This window comes from Danio rerio, chromosome 15 (assembly GCF_052040795.2).
Source record: "Danio rerio strain M-AB ecotype USA chromosome 15, GRCz13ab, whole genome shotgun sequence".
Lineage (NCBI taxonomy): Eukaryota > Metazoa > Chordata > Actinopteri > Cypriniformes > Danionidae > Danio > Danio rerio.
This window is the reverse complement of record NC_141035.1, coordinates 44,952,501-44,969,340: the sequence shown is the minus strand read 5'-3', so window position 1 is coordinate 44,969,340 and position 16,840 is coordinate 44,952,501. Positions and strand designations below refer to the sequence as shown.

The window sequence follows — 16,840 nt, the reverse complement described above, 5'->3', positions numbered from 1 at the left end:
AGACGACATCTCCGGATGTGGAGAAGCGCGTTGAGGAATATAAACGGGAGAATCCTGGAATATTCAGTTGGGAAATTCGGGATAAATTGCTCAAAGAGGGAATCTGTGACCGGAACAACGTACCCACTGGTATGAGTTGAACAATACTGGCTTGCTAGCTAACTAATTAACTAACTTTGTTGTTGGAGGTCATTTGAAATAAGTAGTTTGAGCGAGAAGCAAACATTGCTTTAGTCTCTTAAGACAAAAAATAATTTTGTGTTCGTAATAGTTTCCTTTTAGATTCTTAATATAGATTTTCTTGTAATCTATATTACACAACAAACATATTTAGTCAATTTACACAATGAAATACTTTGTTAGATGCACTAAAAATGGTTTCCACACAATCGATTTGTATTGGAACAACATGAAGGAAGTTAACTTAAAAATTTTGACAAATTTAAGTGGATTGAACATAAAACAGTTAATTTGTGCCAAAATTAAACTCAATAATTAGTGTTGTTTCAGCTCAATTTAAATACCTAGTTTGAACAAACAGCAAACATCAATTATGAGCACTCATATTTAGTCTCTTAAGACATCAAAAAACACTAAACTTTTGTTATGTGCTGGTAATTTTCTTGTATAATCTTTTTAGATTCTTATAATAGACTTTCTTGTAATCTATAATAAACAACAAACATATTTTGTCAATTAACACTATGGAAAACTTAGAATGTTACATGCACACTAAAAAATGTGGTTTGTAATGTGGCAACATGAAAGAATGAAGTAAACTTAATAGTTTTTACAAATTTAAGTGAAATGAACATAAAACAGTTAAGTTGTCCCAAAATAAAACACAATTATTGTGTTGTTTCAGCTCAATTTAAATAAGTACTTTAAACAAACAGCAAACATAATTTTATGAGCACTCATATTTAGCCTCTTAACAAAACACTAAGTTTGTTATGTGTTTGTAATATCCTATATTTTATAACATCTTTTTAGATTCTTATAATAGATTTTCTTGTAATCTATAATAAATAAACTTATTTTGTCAATTTACACTATAGAAAATGTAGTATTTGTTACATCTACCATAAAAACTCAAGTGCTTATAGTCTCTGGCAGCAGTTTTAATAGTTACAGGAACAACAAAATGTGACTATAACCAAAACATTTGAAAAACATGTTTAAAATGTAAAAGAAATGTGTAAAGCGACCATATTATTGTATGTATAAAGTGTATTACTAAACCATATTATTACTGATGTATACACTCACCGGCCACTTTATTAGGTGCACCTTACTAGTACTGAGATGGACCCCCTTTTGTCTTCAGAACTGCATTAATCCTTTGTGACAGATTCAGCAAGGTACTGGAAATATTCCCAGAGATTTTGGTCCATATTGACATGCATCACACAGTTGCTGCAGATTTGTCAGCATCACATCCATGATGTGACTCTCCTGTTCCACCACATCCTAAAGGTGCTCTATTGGATGAGCTTAGGTGACTGTGGAGGCCATTTAAGTACAGTGAACTCATCGTCATGTTAAAGAAACCAGTCTGAGATGATTCGCGGTTTATGAGATGGTCAATGTTGGACGTGTTGTGCGTTCAGAGATGCTTTTTTTTGCATACCTCGGTTGTAATGAGTGGTTATTTGAGATACTGTTGCCTGAATGGTTGTATGGATCATTCTCTGTAAACCCTAGAGATGGTTGTGCGTGAAAATCCCAGTAGATCAGCAGTTTTTGAAAATACTCAGACCAGTCAGTGTGGCACCAACAACCATGCCACGTTCAAAGTCACTTAAATCCCCTTCTTCCCCATTCTGATGCTCGGTTTGAAATGCAGCAGATCCTCTTGACCATGTCTACATGCCTAAATGCATTGAGTTGCTGCCATGTGATTGGCTGATTATAAATTTGCATTAAAAAGCAGTTGGACAGGTGTACCTAATAAAGTGGCCGGTTAGTGTATATTACTGAAGCATATAAGTATATTACAGAACCACATTACTGAAATGTATAAAGCAACCATATTACTCACACACTCAACTCTTCAACCCAGTGAGTTCAATAAGCCGCATCATGAGAGGCAGATCTGGCACTCGAGCTGACGAGGAGGAGGAAGAGGAGGATGAAGAAGACATTGAGAGGCGCGAGCGGGAAGAAAACGCCCACCGGGGAGCACACAGCATCGAGGGGATTCTAGCGGACAGATGTGAGTGGATGATCATTTACAAACTCTTCACTTCAATATCAACAGCTGTTAGACAGAATTGTTGGCGAATGTGAGTGTAGGTGTTGAAGATGAGCCTCTAAACATGAGGAAACTGAAATAGAAAAGTTTGTATTTAATAAGTAAATGTCTTAAAGGGATAGTTCATGCAAGTTTTAAAAAAAATTCTGCCTCATTTACTCATCCTCCACACTCTTAACCCCTTCAGACCCTGCGTCCATTACGTTATACACTGCTGCAAAATGCTTTTCTTAGATTTTTTGTCTTGTTTCTAGACTAAATATCTAAAATTTCTTATATCAAGAAGCATTTTGTAGACAAGCAAAACATATCGTCTTGTTTTGAGAAATAAAATGCCAATATTAAGTGAGTTTTTCCGTAAAACAAGCAAAATAATCTGCCAATGGGGTAAGCAAATTAATCTTGTTTTTTCTTTTGACGTAAGATTATTTTGCTTACCCCATTGGCAGATTATTTTGCTTGTTTTACGGAAAAACTCACTTAATATTGGCATTTTATTTCTCAAAACAAGACTATATGTTTTGCTCGTCTAGAAAATGCTTCTTGATTTAGGAATTTTTAGATATTCAGACTAGAAACAAGATAAAAAATCTAAGTAAGAAAAGCATTTTGCAGCAGTGTACATCACATGACATCCCATTTTTCTGAAATTTGGAACACAATTCAGGTCTGAAGGGCTTAAAATATATATTAAATAACAGTTTTTGTATTTTGTGATTCTGTTTTCTGTTTATTTACGGTCATGAATTGCATTTTTGCATGTTGATCTCTACCCTGTCGACTTTTGATGTTGTAAATTCAATTTAACCGTTCAACAAAGTGACTTTTATTGACATTTTAGTAGCTTAAAATAAAATAATGGATAAATAGTTACATAGAAAGAAATAAGTCTGTAAAATATCAAAACATGTACTAGACGTTTACAAGGTTTTTGTACCAAAAATGCAACACCAACCCAGACAATATATCACTTTAAACTATTACAGTTTTTCTTTGTTGTTTACACACAATTACTTCAGACACAATGACTACAACATGTAACTGATGCACCAACCCCCTGAACCAATTCCTGCTTTACACTCAAATTGCAGGTTTAAAACACACTTTTTTTTAAAACACTACACACAATTCTCTGCATTTTGCACAACTTTCATGCAGAAAATGTCTTGTTTTCACGAGGAACACACTGTCATTCACAATTGTAAAGTCAGACTTTGCATACTAACTCATCACATGAGTAAACACTTGTCACACATAACTGCAGTTTAGAAATCAGAGCTCATCTGGTTCATAACTGGTTCACTGCCCATCCACGTTTTTTAGTTGTGTATCTCCCTCCATATTCTCCATTCTTCAATCCTATTGAGGATTTTTTTCCTGCTCGGAGATAGAAAGTGTATGACGGAAATCCACACACACGTATACCCCTTCTCCAAGCTATAGCAGTTGATGCTTTTCATGGCTGGAATCCCCATGCAAGGTGACATTATCTGTGCTGCTTGGCAAGACCAAAACAGAAAAGAGGATGCAGTTAGCAGTTTTTTTTTACTGTAACTGTATTCAGTAAATACTTCTGTTGATGGCATATGCAGACCACATTATGTGCAACTTTGTGTTGGTTGGGATGAACACCGTGTACACTGTTTTTGTGGGAAAAAAACAGTAAAATATATTTGGTAGCATGTATTTGTTTGTTTTGTTTAAAAACAATATTCTGAAATATTTTATAATGCACTGTCAGTAGTAAGTGTAACACTGAATAAAAAAAAGGCTTACAGTAAGTCATTATGATAAATGGAGAAGAACTGGTCATAGTGTTTTACATTAATTACATCAGTGTTCAGGGCGAGGCAGTGGCGCAGTAGGTAGTGCTGTCGCCTCACAGCAAGAAGGTCGCTGGTTCGAACCTCGGCTCAGTTGGTGTTTCTGTGTGGAGTTTGCATGTTCTCCCTGCCTTCGCATGGGTTTCCTCCTGGTGCTCCGGTTTCCCCCACAGTCCAAAGACATGCGATGCAGGTGAATTGGGTAGGCTAAATTGTCCGTAGTGTATGAGTGTGTGTGTGTGTGAATGTGTGGATGTTTCCCAGAGATGGGTTGCGGCTGGAAGGGCATCCGCTGTCTAAAAACTTGCTGGATAAGTTGGCGGTTCATTCCGCTGTGGCGACCCCGGACTAAGCCGACAAGAAAACGAAACATCAGTTCATATTTTGAGAAAATTTTTTTATACAAAACACACAAATACCAAACATATTTTACTGTATTTTCCCCACAAAAATGGTGAACAAAGTGTTCATCCCACCCAACACAAAGTTGCACATTATGGGGTCTACATATACAATCAACAGAAAGATTTACAGAATACAGTTACAGTAAAAAACAAACCAAAAAAAAAAACAGCTAATTCAAACCATTTGAGGAAACCGATTGCAACAAACCATTTAAGTTAAAAAACTAATCCTAATGAGCATTGTGAACTTACTCCATTGCAGTAAATGAAGCAGTTAGAACACAGTAAAACAAATAAATGAAGAGAACTCAAACCCACTGAGTACTGTAAAACCCAAGTTAAGGCAACTCAAACCGTTTGAGGAAACCGATTGCTACAAACCATTTAAAACTCAAACCAGTTAAAGAAACAAATCTATATGAGTACTGTGAAACTTACTCCATTTAAGTTGATGTAATGAGGTATTTAATTAAAACATTGCCTTCAACACTGAGTTCAAAACTCTTTTTAAATGAGTAGAGTGAACTTTCAGTAAATTTAGAGTTAACTACACTCATTTCATTTGACAAAGTTGACTGTTGGGTTTTACAGTGTAATAAAATATGACGACTGTTAAAGCGATAGTTCACCCAAAAAAACAATATTTCTCACCATTTACTCTCTCTAGTGTGCTTCCAAATCTGTATGAAAACCAGTAGCAATCGACATACATAGTGAACAAAATGCTTGATGGCTATCAGTGTCCAACATTTTTCAAAACATCTTCTTTTGTGTTCAACAGATAAAAGCAACCCAAACAAGTTTGAAACATATATTCTTTGGGTGAACTATCCCTTTAAAAAAGGACAGAGACCTCAAAGAAATTAAAAGAAAAACCATAACAACTTTTTCCTTCTTGATGCCCACTGGCCAACAGCGGAAGCGTCTGATGTTTTGCTGCCCTGTAATGATATTTGATGAGCTAACACCCTGTGCCTGCGTGACTAATGAAGGTGAACGTTATTTGACTGCCACTGATGCCCTGCTAACACCACTTCAGCTCCCTAAATAATACCGATGGGGATGCAGTGTCACACTTAATGGCGACGGGAGTTTATTAAAGCCTATTTGGCTCAATAGGGACCAGTGTTCTCCTTGGCTGTTCCTCCATGGCCTGGAGCGGCGGTCACAATGGGGGCGAGCCTCTCGTCATGCGCGCAGGCCACAAAAGCCCGTCCCGTCACGCTCTGCCCGTCTAACCATCCCAAAAAAAAAAAAAAAAAAGAGGAGTTTGCCCGAGCCGATTAAATCAGGCTCTTTATTTGAACTTCACTTTCATCTGGTCAATGAGTCCAACACGCCTCGCTCTTTTTCTCCTCTTTTTCTACCTCTTTTGGCCCGCGGCATATTTTCGTGTAGTATCTGTGGGCCGTTGTTCAATTCCCACAACCCCTCCTTTTTTTCTGGGAGAACAGAGACAGGCAAGTGGAGTTCAGTATTTACACCCTGCTTTTGAATAGGCAGCAGTCTGATTCCTGAACCCTTTCCTTCGTATATATCATCTTAAAAACTCATTGATGTTGACGTGTGTGTGTGTGTGTGTGTGTGTGTGTGTAAAGGAGAGTGTAGCTGATGAAATCTTACTGCTTGAATTGAGTTCTTCTAAAAAAAAGTACTTGATTGAGAACTTGCTTCTAGCTCCACCTTTTTGGTACCGAACTGTTGTTGTGCTAGGTAACCCTTTTGAAAACGGTCCCAAAAAGTCGTAAAGTAAATTGAAATAAACGCGTGCCATGCTGTACTGTCCTATACTTTACCATTCAGTGGAAAAAAGCCATTCGAATACCTGATGACTGATTTTTTACAAGTGTATCTGTCTGCGGACTGCAAGATGGGGCTGTAAGATGAAGGGGCATAAATTGTATTAAGTTAGAGGCGTAATTTGCAGTTATCGAAATCCCATTGAACCATGCGAGATGTCACAACGAGATGTTGTTGGCAAGATGGCTGAAATACTTACCAGAGAACATTTTCACCAAACGTTTTCATGAGTTTTCCCCAAATTTATCGACAACCAGTTTGTTTAATATATTATTATATTAATTCAACTAGCAACTCCACCATGCAACTCCACTCGCTAACTTCATCCGTTTTGTCAAGACAGTTAGCCTACTCGGCGTCGCCCTCTGTGGTTGCAAATAACAGTACAATGGCGAGCACGCCAAGTATGAAAGCCTCCGCAACTTGCGACTGTACCTTAATGATGATGATGGTTGGGTTTAGGGTTTGGGATAGGTGTAGACGTTAATAACAGGTATGGTTGGGTTAAGAGTTGGGGTAGGTGTAAATGTTAATAATGATGATGATTGGGTTTAAGGTTGTGGTAGGTATAGACGTTAATAACTGTGATGGTTGGGTTTAAGGTTGTGGTAGGTATAGACGTTAATAACTGTGATGGTTGGGTTAAAGGTTGAGGTAGGTGTAGACGTTAATAATGATGATGATTGGGTTAAGGATTGTGGTAGGTATTGACGTTAATAACTATGATGGTTGGGTTTAGGGTTGGGGAAAGTGTAGACATTAATAACTGTGATGGTTGAGTTAAGGGTTGAGGTTTTTGTAAACATTAATAATGATGATGATTGGGTTTAGGATTGTGGTAGGTATACACGTTAATAACTATGATGGTTAGGTTTAGAGTTGGGGAAGGTGTAGATGATAATAACTATGATGATTGGATTTAGGGTGGGGGAAAGTGTAGACATTAATAACTGTGATGGTTGGGTTTAGGTTTGGGATAGGTGTAGACGTTAATAACAGGTATAGTTGGGTTAAGGGTTGGGGTAGGTGTAAATGTTAATAATGATGATGATTGGGTTTAAGGTTGTGGTAGGTATAGATGTTAATAACTGTGATGGTTGGGTTTAGGGTTGAGGTAGGTGTAGACGTTAATAACTAAGATGGTTGGGTTTAGGGTTGAGAAGGTGTAGATGTTAATAACTGTGATGGTTGGGTGTTAATAACTGTGAGGGTTGGGTTTAGGGTTGGGTAGTTGTAAACATTAATAATGATGATGTTTGGGTTTAGGATTGTGGTAGGTATAGAAGTTAACAACTGTGATGGTAGAATTTCAGTAGAATTTTGAATAACTTTGAGAAAACCATGACTCAACGTTGCTTATTAGTTGGGATACAGCATTGTGCTGGATTGGAACATACACATTTTAAGTCAGAATTATTAGCCCTCCTAAATATTTTTTTCTTTACAGAAGATTTTTTTCAACACATTTCTAAATATAATAGTTTTAATATCTCATTTCTAATAACTGATTTATTTTATATTTGTCATGATAACAGCACATAATATTTGACTAGATATTCTTCAAGGTAATAATATTCAGCTTAAAGTGACATTTAAAGGCTTAACTTGATTAATTTGGCAAGTTAGGGTAATTAGGCAAGTCATTGTATAAGGATGGTTTGTTCTATGGACAATGGGAAAAAAGTGCGTAAGGGGGCTAATAATATTGACCTTAAAATAGAATATAGAATAAACCTTTTAAAACAAATAAGACTTTCTCCAGAAGAAAAAAGTAAAAAAAAAATTAGGAAATGCTGTGAAAAATCCCTTGCTCACAGGGATTTCACAGGGGAGCAAATAATTTCGACTTCAACTGTATATTTAAATATGCCTAGAATAATCCATGTGACATTTAGAAATGTTATAAATTACAGAGACTCCATTAATATGTACATGCGCACTCACTACCAAACATATGCACATACACAAACATGCTTGATTGCACACAAGTACATATGCATGCACAAAGAGTGCCAACTGACCCAATGCATGCTGAATGATTTGTGTGGCACCATGGAGTGTGCAGTCAGCGGGCTGTAATTTACCCTGAAAGCCAAACAAACACAAACACATGCACACAAGCAGCACTAAGAAGAGCTAAGGAAACATTGGCTATACAAAATGGCCAATGCCTGAAAAGTTGAAAACAACATTTAAATGTGAAGTGTATTTAGGCCTGATGTTGTATGGGTATTTGAAGTGGTTGCTAGGTGGTTGCTTTGGCATTCTGTGTGGTTCACATGGCTTAATAAAGCTATATATCTGCTGGTTAGGACATATGGAGTACTGTTTTCAGGTTAAAACCTGTATTCATTTGAATGGAGATTTTTATCTCAATAGCCAACTATGACCACAGTGTTGTCATATCATTAAATATCAGGAAAGGAAATTTTTATTATTAAAAATTCAGGGTGTCCACTGAAGTCTATGGACTTTATGCTTATTTTTTTTTTTTTTTTTTTTTTTACAATATTTCAACATTTTGGATGAATCACAGTAATACCTGAAATTAGGGATAGATGTAAACATAATATTTTTTATTTGTGTTACAGCACACTGTGAGCCAATTAAGGATGTTATATATTTTTTAAACATTAGTTTTTATTTCAAAAGTATTTTGCAATACATTTGAGTTTAGGATTATTTAGTCTTTATTTTGAGAACATTTTTATTTTGAGTTTTTTTATTAGAGTCAGTTCTATTTTTTTGTAATGATAGTTTACCAGAGTTAACTGAACACAATAAATCTTTACAGTATATACAGTTATACTAAACACTACCTGACAAAAGTCTTGTGGGTTGATCCCAGTTGTAAGAGCAGCAAATAATAACTTGACTTCTAGTTGATCACTTGGAAAAGTGGCCGAAGGTCGATTTTTCCCATGAATCATCTGAACTGCATCCCAATCATCACAAATACTGCAGAAGACCTACTGAAACCCGCATGGACTGTCTAGTGCCAAAGTGTAAGACCTCGTTTGGTCAATCTGTCTTCTCCGTAAAGGGAGCCAAACTGTGGAATGAGTTACCGGTTAGCTTAAAATCAGAAAGTAATCTAAATATTTTTAGTAGTGCTCTTAAAAAGTGGTTAAAAACAAAACAGCAGTGTTTGCACAAATAAGTCTACTGTTAGTTGGTTGGATCATGTCGCCTTTGCTTTTGCCTGCAGTAATTTTATGTAAAGAATTGTAATGTTGTGTATGTTTTACTATATTTCTATTTTGTCAATATTAAGCCTCCTGTGGACAGGTGTTGAAAATTAGCAAGTTTGCTAAAACACTTAAACAAATGCATTTGGTTGTCCAGCGTAATTGTGATGTCCATGTCAAATAAATAAATAAATAAATAAATAAAAAGATTCTCACAGACACCGTCAAGTTTGGTGAAGAAAAAATCATGGTCTGGGGTTATATTCAGTGGAAGGCAACATCAACAGCCTGAGGTAAGACATTTGCGCTGCCCATTACATTACAAACCACAGGAGAGGGCAAATTCTTCAGCAGGATAGCGCTCCTTATACTTCAGCCTCCACATCAAAGTCCCTGAAAGCGAAGAAGGTCACAGATTGAGCTCTAGGATTGGCCAGCCAAGTCACCAGACATGAACACTATTGAGCATATCTGGGGTAAGATGAAGTAGGAGGCACTGAAGATGAATCCGAAGAATCTTGATGAACTCTGGGAGTCCTGCAAGAACGCTTTCTTTGGCATTCCAGATGACTTTATTAATAAGTGATTTGAGGCATTGCAGAGATGTATGGATGCAGTCCTCCAAGCTCATGATGGAGTCAGACACAACATTCACTCTGTTTCCATGCAGCATGACTTTATATTCTATACTGGACACTATTTCTGTTAAGTGACAATACTTTTGTCTAAGCAAAGTCAGACCTTACTGTCCTAATTAAATCATTTAAAATCAAGGCATGATCATATTTTATTGTGGTAAAATAAGCATAATCTACAGGCCTTTGCTTTTCATATAAGCCACTTTTAAAACCAAATGATCAACTAGTAGTCAAGTTATTATTTGTTGTTTGTAAAACTTGGATAGGCAACAAGACTTTTGTCAGGTATTAGATATATCTAGTCTCTTATTCCTTTGGCAGATAAAGAAAATAGAGCAAACGTTTTATGTTTATATAGAAACATGCTTTAGATAAATGTGTTAGACCGTTAAAGCGCCATCTACTGGCATTCTCCAAATTCCACCGTTGAATAAATGCTTATTAATTCTGAAAATAAGTATTTTAAACTATTATCATTTTGTCTTGTTATAATTGTATTTCAGTTTGTTTTTTATTCATTCATTCATTCATTTTCTTGTCGGCTTAGTCCCTTTATTAATCCGGGGTCACCACAGCAGAATGAACCGCCAACTTATCCAGCAAGTTTTTACGCAGCTGATGCCCTTCAAGCCGCAACCCATCTCTGGGAAACATCCACACACACACACACACTCATACACTACGAACAATTTAGCCTACCCAATTCACCTGTACCGCATGTCTTTGGACTGTGGGGGAAACCAGAGCACCCGGAGGAAACCCACGTGAAGGCAGGGAGAACATGCAAACTCCACACAGAAACGCCAACTGAGCCGAGGTTCGAACCAGCAACCTTCTTGCTGTGAGGCGACAGCACTACTGCGCCACTGCCTCGCCCCCATTCATAGTGAAATTTTAATTTTAGTTCAGTTTTTCTTATATTTGTTGAGCTTCTACGTATCGTGAAGTCGTTTAGTCATTTTCCTTCAGCTAAGTCCCTTTTATTCATCAGAGGTCATCACAGTGGAATGAACCACCAACTATTCCGACATATATTTTACGCAGCGGATGCCCTTCCAGCTTCATGGCTGGGAAACATCCACACACACTTATTCACACACACTCATACACTACGGCCAATTCAGTTTATTCTATTCAGCTATAGCGCATGTGTTTGGACAGTGGGGGAAACCAGAGCACCCGGAGGAAACCCAAACCAACACGGGGAGAACATGCAAGACCCTAAATGGTTGCTAAGGCATTTCACTGGATAGAATTTAAAAAAATAATAAACATTAAATCCAAAATGAAAAATATATGCATTTCAGCACAGGATGAAGTTGTAGCCTGGACTCTTTAGCTACAGGTGGCCACTTTGCTCTTGGGTTGAAATAATGGTGCATTTTGATATTCTAAGAAACATTAAATCACGCATTGCTTCTTGTTCGGATGAAGAGAGATATAGAGAGCAGTGAGACGGGGACAGTGGGACGGACAATGAAGGGAAACCCCCCAAACAAAACTGTCTCCATTGTGTCCAGTGTCAGGGTCAGCAGACTTAGGAATCTGTGTCTGCTTGTGTTCAGGCCCTGAAGGCAAAATGACACACAAATGGCACAAAAACAAGTTCAGGATGACTGCTGTTGTTGGAGAGTCCAATACTGAACATACATTAGTGCCTGTCCACTTTTTAAACATGTAGATCTGGAAGTATTTTCGCCTAAATACAGTAGTCAACATTTGAAGTGATCAAAAAAAGTTTTAAGACAAGAATGGGTGTTGTTCAATAATTTTAGGATAACTTTTAATTAAATGTTTTGATCCGCTTCAAATGTTGACTACTTTTTATATTAGGGCTTCACAATATTGAAAACAAAAACTGGCATGCGATATTTTACTGCGATATGAATACAGTTTCAAAAGATAGTTTGAATAGCACCATTTGAACACTATTTCTAGGGAGTCTAATAGTATTCAGGTACAGAAATTGAATAATCACAATGCACTATGCTTAGTCTTGTTTCTAGTCTAAATATTAAAAAAATCTTACATCAAGTAAAAATTTTGTTTCGTTTTCAACTTCAGAAGGATTAAGTCAAAATTAAGAGTTTTTCCTTAAAACAAGTAAAATAGGGTATCTGCACAGCAAGTGTTTCCTCCCATACCAATGAACTTCCGATGAATGGACTTTTTTTCAATTTTATACGATTCCTTCAACATCATCGATGTTGTAATGTTATTAAAATATAATCAATTCAGTAGATTTCAGCATTCATTTAGTTGTTCAAGCATTAAACGAAATGCAACTTCATTGAAAATACTAGAGTAAAATAAATGTTTCCATTTTAAAGACATGGCACAGAAAAATCTAATTTAATGCAGTGCTTCTACATTCTGAGATCGTACATCAATCAGGCAGAGAAGATTGTTGATTTTTAAAGACAACAGACCTGAAATGTGCTGATTTTGTAATGGCATACAGTTCACCGGAAGCATTCGACTTAGGTTACTGAAAATTTAAAAGTCCTTCTGCATAAGTGAGTAAAATAATTTTGTTTTTGCTTTGAAATGTAGATATTTAGATTAGAAACAAGACAAGTAAGATTTGTTTTGTTGCATAAATTCTATAAATTAAATGCAATTCTGGTATATATAATTCAGAATCAACATTGCATTACATATCATGCATAGTCAGAATTATTCACCCCTTTGATTTATTTTTCTTTCCTATGAATGTTTAACAGAGCAAGGAATTTTTTACAGTATGTGTAATATTTTTTCTTCTGGAGAAAGTCTTATTTGTTTTATTTCGGCTAGAATAAAAGCATTTTTTTAAATTTTTGAAACATTTTAAGGTTAAAATTATTAGCCCCTTTAAGCTATATATTTTTTTCGATAATCTACAGAAAAAACATCATTATAAAATAGCTTGCCTAATTACCCTAACCTGCCTAATTAACCTAGTTAAGCCTTTAAATGTCACTTTAAGCTGTATAGAAGTGTCTTGAAAAATATCTAGTCAAATGTTATCTACTGTCATCATGGCAAAGATAAATCAGTTATTAAAGATGAGTTACTAAAACTATTATGTTTAGAAATGTGTGGAAAAAAACAGCTTTCCATTAAACAGAAAGTGGGGAAAAATAAACAGGGGTTATAATTCAGAAGGGCTAAAAATTCTGATATTTATATATATATCAGTTTCAAGGTTAATAACAACATTAAAATGTTCGCTTTGAAAATCTGACAAAAATATATATAAAATAAAAATTTTAAAATAGTAGTAAAATAGAAAACAGTTTTTTAAAATAAAAATTAAAATATTTCAACAGGACCGTCCATATTTTATTAATTAATAAAACTGAAGCTCACAATGGAGTATAATTTACTCTTAAATCTTATTCCTTCGATTTTACTTTTGTTTCTGACAAAGGTAAAATAAAAGAACTGAAGAATACTTGTGTGAATATGTGTTTTTAATGGTTCAAGAGGCCCGTCAGAGGTCACTGGCGTTTGACCTCCACTGATCAAAGGTCGGCCTGGTGTGTGTTTAGAGTGGCAGATGACCACTTCTTGTTTAAATCTACTATTCCCTTGAGCATACAAAGCACTAGACCTGACTGAGTGATAGTGTGTAAAACCATTATTTTATTTAAGACATAAACTGCATGTCATGATTTTGCCATGATTATGCCGATGCGATCCTGGTTTAACATTTTTGTTGATTCTGGAACATCATTTTTGTTGGAAAATGTAATCCATACCTATTCCTTATTCCTAAACCCAACTGTAAATTATTTCCAAAATCAGAGGGGAATACTAGTTGCATAACAATCATGTACTGTAGAACTGCATAAACCTAATCATAAGCCTGAACTTGACAGAAACTGTAAACAGATCCCTTAATTCTGATTGGCTGATTGGAATGTTGTTCCAGGATCAACATAGATGTTAATCCAGGAACATGTCCTACTGTACTTGGTGAAATCAATTTGGCGGTCATTTACTACAGGTCCCAGTATACTTCAAACAAAGATCTTTTTTGTTCTTTGTTTGAGGGCAAAAATAACTTCGATAAGGCTGAGTGATGGTATACTATATAGCAGGGGTTCTCAACTGGTTTGGCCATGGGACCCACATTTTAACATGGTCATCAAGCAGCGACCCAAATGTTTAGGAACTATAAGATATATTTTAGGAATTATAATTCAGTTGTATTTATTTGGTAACATACACAAGTAGTGACTGATAAATCATAAGAAAATCACCAAGACTTACAAATAAACAATATTTTACAGCTGTCATTTTACAAAATGTATCAAATTATAGAAATATTACACAGTAAAAATGTCAAATACTGTAAACAGTGGTTATGGCGAGGAAAAGTTACTAATAACTAAACTGAACTGTTCATAAAACATTAACACTGATCCAGTTGAACAGAACAAACCAGCAAATTAAAGTAAAATGATTAAAATAATCATATTAATTTTTATAATATTCACCGGTCATTTGGTCTTCTGCGATTGTGTGGGCTTTCTTGGCGTTTGCTACACAGTGAGCACAGTAAGATTCGCGGAGTGCCTGTACTAGTTTTGAACATGAAGATGTTAGGCACTTTTGTGATGCCCTTAGCTATTGGAGTCATCTTTGAAAATAGTCCACAGGTTTGTCCTTGCAACTGGGATGTTTGGTTTCTAAATGTCGTTTTAATTTAGAAGATTTCATGCTCTCTTGTGAGAGCACCTCTCTACATATGACACACTGAGGTTTTAAGTCCTTTTTTCTCATCAATGCATGTAAATCCACACTACATATTTGAGGTTGTAGTTGCGCTGAAATTTCACGTCAAACTGTACAGTTGTCGCACGCGCATTTCAAAATAAAAGGCCGATATTAGCAAAATAAGTGAAATAAACCACTGAAAATGTTTCCAAAAGTGGGTCGCGACCCACCAGTTGAGAAACACTGCTACACCGTCTTCTCCAGAGGCACACCACATTGCTTTATATTTGCCATAGACAGACACAGAATGGAGCAATACATAAAACTATAAGGTGTTTAGCCTTGGTTGTGGTAGGGGAGGGGTAATGTACTGCTTTGAAATGCAAAAACTCAATAAATAAATATATATAAATAAAAAAGGTTTTAGATGTGTAAGATGTGGTGCGATGTGGTTTTTGTCTGGTGTGGGTACATCTGTACCAGCTTTGCTACTCGACCTTCAAGTAGTCATGTTTCTAACTCAGTGTTGATGTGCTGGATGTTTTTCTCATATCGGACTCTGAACTACGTGGATATGAAGCATATCAAAGAGGGTGGAGAACACACCCATGATTGCGTAATTGACCAGGACCAAAAATACACTGTTAACGATTTTTGCATATTGCACAGTATTTACTGTAATATGAACTGTATTTTACTTTAGGACAGTTGTGCTGTATGTTACTGTATTTTAAAGTCACATTGTAAAAATGACTGTATTTTACAGTAAATGTATATACACTAGACATATTACTGTAAACACATTACAGCAAGATAAATGGTGCAGTAAATGTAAATACAGTATTTTTGCTGTAATTGATGAACAGTGGGGTACTAGCGAAATGCTGGCAGTAAGTTACAGTAGATTCTACTGTAAATTGTTAACAGTGTAGCTCAAAAGTGTTTCAGACCAAAACATTTGTTTGGTGAGCTGTTTCTAACTGAAATAATGTTGTTTTGGCTGAATTTTGTTCATAATTATGTAATTTCAGCTTATTTTTCAATTTTGTTAGAAGTGTACCGGGACTTGGGGGTTTGGGTAGGCTCACTTTTACTCCGTGCATCCGCAAGTTCATTAGCATGTGTGTGTGTGTGTGTGTGTGTGTGAAAGACAGTAATATGATGTCAATATAGTGTTGCTGCAAGTTTGCTTTTAGCATGCTCACTGTTGATTAAAGCCACTTTTAAAAATAATATATTATAACCTTCAGTCACATTTTTAAAAACAGTAACAAAATATGTGAAACTTTATTACTGTCCTGATCACCAGCGATCTAATCACCAGAGATCGCTGGATAACATTCACACTCACATAGGACTACAAATCTGCTGGTAAATGGACTTCAAGCACCAGTCATGCAGCACACACACACACACACACACACACACACACACACACACACACACACACACACACACACACACACACACACACACACACACACACACACACACACACACACACACAACCGGTTCCTGATACTGACTGATTGCATACACACAGCTGATGCTGCTTAAGTACTGATTACACACACACATATATATATATATATATATATATATATATATATATATATATATATATATATATATATATATATATAGAGCTTACTTTAAGACACTCATTGCTGAGTATTGTTATCTGTTGTAGTGACATTACAACACGTTTCCTTTGTCTTGCTTTACCGTGTTTTTGATCCTTGCCTTGTTTATTTGTTTATCCTGTTTGCTGCCTGCCTCTCACCATCCGGCTGCCTTTTGACTACGATTCTGAACTGCATGTATACATCTGTTTGCTCCTGTGTTGACCATTGCTGGCTAATAAACCTGCATGTGGGTCCGTACCTCTGTTGTCAGTGTCACTTCGCACGTTACAGTTACTTTGTAAGAAATGTCTGTTATTTTTCTTTTAAGATTAAAATAGACTTACGATTGTAAAATATTACTTCTAAAATTATCTTTACCCAGCACAGCGCATGGCTCCATTTCG

The 16,840-nt window shown here is 36.0% G+C and overlaps 2 protein-coding genes across 3 annotated transcripts in view; one reads left to right on the top strand and one right to left on the bottom strand.

Annotated features, from left to right (window-relative positions):
* The window catches only part of sgpp2 (sphingosine-1-phosphate phosphatase 2), a 146,312-nt gene that overhangs the window by 56,889 nt on the left and 72,583 nt on the right, over positions 1 to 16,840 (bottom strand). The window contains exon 5 of one of the 2 annotated variants that reach the window (XM_087282287.1): positions 2,042 to 2,202. The exons of the other annotated variant lie outside the window; for it this stretch is intronic. The gene's annotated coding sequence lies outside the window, so the exon portion shown is untranslated. The remainder of the gene's footprint in view (positions 1 to 2,041; positions 2,203 to 16,840) is intronic. 2 annotated transcript variants of the gene reach the window in all.
* Positions 1 to 16,840, top strand: part of pax3b (paired box 3b) — a 43,559-nt gene that overhangs the window by 2,456 nt on the left and 24,263 nt on the right. Inside the window, exons 3-4 of the mRNA NM_001328397.1 lie at positions 3 to 129; positions 2,063 to 2,215. Coding sequence (NP_001315326.1) covers positions 3 to 129; positions 2,063 to 2,215 — 280 coding nt within the window. The remainder of the gene's footprint in view (positions 1 to 2; positions 130 to 2,062; positions 2,216 to 16,840) is intronic.